Here is a 4593-nt window from a genome sequence, read left to right on the forward strand (position 1 = left end):
TCCCTTGGAAATATTATCTGAATGATATTTTTTTCGGTATTTCAAATACTTCGTACAATACCTAACAAGTTATTGGGTGTTCTTTTAATGGTTTCAGTACTCGCGGGATTACTAATAGTACCATTTTTGGAAAATGTTAATAAATTCCAAAATCCATTTCGTCGTTCAGTAGTGACAACCGTTTTTTTGATTGGTACTGCAGTGGCCCTTTGGTTGGGTATTGGAGTAGCATTACCAATTGATAAATCCCTAACCTTAGGTCTTTTTTAAATTGAATCAATTAAAAAAATATCATGATGTGCATATCTAGGGAGTAGTCACTTCAAAGTCAAAGTGAATTCTCCCTAGATACATTTATTGAATTCTGGTCCGAATCTATGGATTGTGCTGAAGGTTCAAAATCCATTGGATTAAAAATTTTGATAAATCAATTTCAAAATGCTTTTTCTACTTCTTTTCTAGAATGCCCAATGTTTGTTTTACATCTTCTATGTGAAAGTGTTCAATTTTCATAAGGTCTTCTCGACTATTATTCAAAAGGTCCAATAATGTATGTATATTGGACTTTTTGAGACAATTATAGATCCTGGGAGGCAATTTTGATTGGTCAATAAAAATATATTTCAATGCTATTTCCTTTTTCTTTTTTATTAGTTTAACTAATCTATCATGAAACGGAAAAAAAGGTAAAGTAGCATTGTGTTGATTGTTTTCTAAATGTAAGTTTTCTTCTTCCGCATGTAGAAAAAGAATCAATCAATCAATCAAATTGTGAAAGGCTTCATGAAATGCTTCTTTTGGAGTTAAACTTCCATTTGTCCATATTTCTAGAAAAAAGCATCTCATGTTTTTCATTATCATTCCCATAACAATGAATACTATGATTCGCATTTCGAACATGCATGAATACAACATCTATAGGATAACTTCCATTGTGAAAGTTCTTTGGCATTTTTATATCGTATCCTCTATTTCTCTTGATTTGTAATCCAATACACAAATCAATTGGTTCGGTTAGGCTGGCTACATGCTGTGTATTATCAACAATTTCCATAGAAGGTGGTAAGATGATGTCTTGAACAGTTACATATCCGAGACCCTTGGCACAAATAAAGGAGTTACGAGTTTCATACAAATTCCCTTTCAATACAATTTCTTTCAAGTTCATTAAAATTTCATGGATTGATTCTTGAATACCTACTATGGTAGAATATTCATGTGGTATTTTCTTAGATTTGCACGTGTAATGCATGTTCCTTCTAGTTCTCCAAGCAAAGCTCTTCGCATCGCAATGCCTATTGTGTTGGCTTGGCCTTTCATAAGTGGAGTCAAAATAAATCATCCATAATAACGACACTTACTATCTATTCTTGATTCAACACACTTCCAATGTCGTGTCCGAGTCGAAGTAGAGACTTTTACTTTCTCTCAAACCATAGTAATATTATTTTATTTGATCATAATTGAATCATTTATTTTTCTTGAAATCTCTTTAGTGTTTATTTCTACACATGTCTTTTTTTAGGGGGTCTACAGCCATTATGTGGCATAGGGGTTACATCCCGTAGGAAACTTAACAGTATACCACTTCTACGATAGGTCGTAATGCTGCATCTCTTTCGAGACTAGGACCCTTTACCATAACTTTTGCTCGTTGCATACCTTGTTCTACTATTGCTTGAATAACATTTCCTGTTGCGGTTTGAGCAGCAAAAGGGGCATTCTTTCTTGTACCCTTGAATCCACAAGTGCCGACAGAGGACCAAGAGATTACCCGACCCCGTACATCTGTAACAGTAACAATGGTATTGTTGAAACTTGCTTGAACATGAATAACTCCTTTTAGTATTCTACGTGCACTTTTCCGAGCACTACTGCGCCCATTCCTACGTGAACCAACTTTTGGTATAGGTTTTTCCATATTTTATCATTTCATAAAGATAAGTCAGAGATATATAGATATATCCATTTCATGTCAAAATAGATCTATTTTTATTTGTTTATCGCTTTCTTTAAAATTAGTTTCTTTTCTTTCAAGAGTTCTTTTTAGAATAGAAAGATTATCCTTGTCTTTATTTATGTCCCGGGTTAAAACAAATTACGATAATTCGTCCCCTCCTACGGATTAAGCGACATTTTTCACAAATTTTATGAAAAGAAACCCTTATTTTTATAGTTATTATACCTTAAATTTTTTCGAATTCGCTTATTGAAAAAAAATGAATTTCTTAAAATTTGAATTGGATACCCTGAAAGGAATGTTGAAGTTGATAATAGGTATTACTTCATATTTTTCTTTGACATAGGAGACTATTGAACACCTATGAAGAGGTGGTGAAACCTATTTGAAGGGTAGGAGTAGTTAGTTTTTCTGACACGAGTATTGGGAGGCCAAGTCATTGGCTATTTAGTTGGCAAAGTTTTTGGGAAAGTTTAGGAGTTCCATGTGGCATATTTCATTGTCCTTGCTGTTGCTTTTGGGGATTTGTTTTCTAATTAAGGTGTTGCTTGTAACTCTTTTATTTTCTCATTCAATAAAATTGTTATAGAAAAGAAAATTGATACTGATACTTTAGTACTAAATAAAAATATTTCAAAGTTTAGAGAATAATTTAAAAGTTGAGTCATGGTTGGAGACGTTTGATGTAAATAATCCACATTCATAATTTTTAACGGTTTTAAAAGGGATAAGCCAAATATTTTGGGACTCGTGGTCCTTGGAGCATCCCTATCTCTATCTTGCTTCCTTGTTTCCCTTCTCTCATGTCTCCCAAGTGTTTCAATGCTTGTTAAGTATTTGAGAAAGAGAGAGTGAGTGAGCTGACTCGTCGAGTTTCCTATAAACAAAGGGAAAGAGAGAGAGATGGGAAGGGCTCCTTGTTGTACAAAAGTTGGGTTGCATAGAGGTCCATGGACTCCGAGAGAAGACACATTGCTTATCAACTACGTTCAAACTCATGGTGAAGGTCACTGGAGATCACTTCCCAAGAAAGCTGGTAGCAAAATTCCTCAATTTTAACTTACAAATCCACAAGGCAGGCACTAGTACTTGGTTGAAACTAAAATGATTCCATTTTTCTTGCCAAATCTGTGAAACTTGCAGGGCTACTCAGGTGTGGAAAGAGTTGCAGGCTGAGATGGATGAACTATCTAAGACCAGATATTAAAAGAGGGAATATATCCACAGATGAAGACGATCTCATCATCAGATTACATTCTCTTCTCGGCAATCGTTGGTCTCTCATTGCCGGGAGGCTCCCTGGTCGAACCGATAACGAGATTAAAAACTATTGGAACACCTATCTGAGCAAAAGACTTCTAAGCCAAGGAATCGACCCCAATACCCACAAGAAACTACCAAAGCCAGTAGTTCAACAAGTGAGCAAGAGAAAGAACAGCAGAGGCAGCAATAACAAGCAGAATCCGAAGAAAGCAAAGACAACACTTGAGCCTGCAGTGATACCAAAAGTCCATCTCCCAAAACCCAGTAAGGCAACTTCAATTTATTTTCCAAGAAACGACAGCTTCGACCAATGCAATACGTTTAGCACAGTGTGTTCAAGCCAAGGAGAAGAGGGTATAGGTACCCAGGTTATACAAGGCCCTTGGTCAGAATATGTAAGCCATGGTGAAAACGGGACCGGGTTTCTTTCAGAGTCGGGGTGCCACCCTCGTGTGCCATCAAGTGAAGGTGATAATTCTCTAGAGAAGCTTTACGAAGAGTATCTTCAGTTTTTGAAGGCAAACGAAGATCAACTGCAGTTGGATGCTTTCGCTGAATCGTTGCTCATCTGATTGGGAAAAAAATCTGATTGGGAAAAAAAAATATGCATGTATGTATGTATGCATGTATGCATGCATATATTAAAATATCCTGTTAATGTCGGTAATTTAAAAAATTTAAGTTTTAATTAATATATTTAAAAATTTTCAACTATTTTGATTTGAAAATTCTAGTCACATCATTAAAATTTTAAGTATTTTTACCAAAATTTATCAATTCGAATGATTGATGGAAAATAACTACATTAAATTGAAAAATTTTAACAGAAAATATCAACTATTATAATGATTGGACTAAAATTTTAAATTGAAAAATAAGGGATTGAATTTTAAAATTTTAAAATATAAGGACTAAATCTCAAATTCTATAGATGTATAGGGTGTAATGGCATATTTTAACAAAATAGAAATAAAAACAAAAGTGGGATATCGTTGTTATTAATTAATTACGTTAGAAGGTCAAACGGAATTTTCTCTCAAAAGAGTTGGTTGAATCTTAGATTTCACGTGCTTACCTTCTTCTTCTTCTTCTTTTTTTAATTAACATCTAGATTCGCTAAAAAAAAGAATCTAGATTCCTTTCTCGGAAGAATGAGGGTACGGATCCGAAAGAGAAAAAGAAAACAGAAACAGGACCGAGCAGCCGAAGTGATGTTATATATTTGTGATTGGCCTTTCCTTTGCAGCTTCAAGAAAGGTTCCTCAAAGCTTCAAAAGGACAAATTGATGGATCCATGCATGATTACGGCTGGGCCACTTCCTTTATATTGGAACCAGCCACATGAGAGGAGGTCATGTGCAGTGGAGTAG

At 34.8% G+C, this 4593-nt stretch overlaps 1 protein-coding gene and 1 pseudogene across 1 annotated transcript; one reads left to right on the forward strand and one right to left on the reverse strand.

Annotated features, from left to right (window-relative positions):
- Window positions 1-1505: 1505 nt before the first annotated feature.
- LOC128042913 (30S ribosomal protein S11, chloroplastic-like) lies at window positions 1506-1921 on the reverse strand (annotated as a pseudogene).
- Window positions 1922-2694: 773 nt separating this feature from the next.
- On the forward strand, window positions 2695-3937 carry LOC105791527 (myb-related protein 308). Its single transcript, XM_012619612.2, has 2 exons — window positions 2695-2996; window positions 3104-3937. Exons 1-2 carry the CDS (start codon window positions 2864-2866, stop codon window positions 3793-3795), a joined length of 825 nt encoding a protein of 274 aa, XP_012475066.1. The 5' UTR covers window positions 2695-2863; the 3' UTR covers window positions 3796-3937.
- The last annotated feature ends 656 nt before the right edge of the window (window positions 3938-4593 follow it).

This window comes from Gossypium raimondii, chromosome 8, assembly GCF_025698545.1.
Source record: "Gossypium raimondii isolate GPD5lz chromosome 8, ASM2569854v1, whole genome shotgun sequence".
Taxonomy (NCBI): Eukaryota; Viridiplantae; Streptophyta; class Magnoliopsida; order Malvales; family Malvaceae; genus Gossypium; species Gossypium raimondii.

What these genes read in the sequence shown, in the direction of transcription:
- LOC105791527 (XM_012619612.2), top strand. Translation starts at nt 2,864, where the DNA reads ATGGGAAGGGCTCCTTGTTGTACAAAAGTTGGGTTGCATAGAGGTCCA. An exon ending in ATCACTTCCCAAGAAAGCTG is followed by an intron (nt 2,997 to 3,103) that starts GTAGCAAAATTC and finishes TGAAACTTGCAG; the next exon opens with GGCTACTCAGGTGTGGAAAG.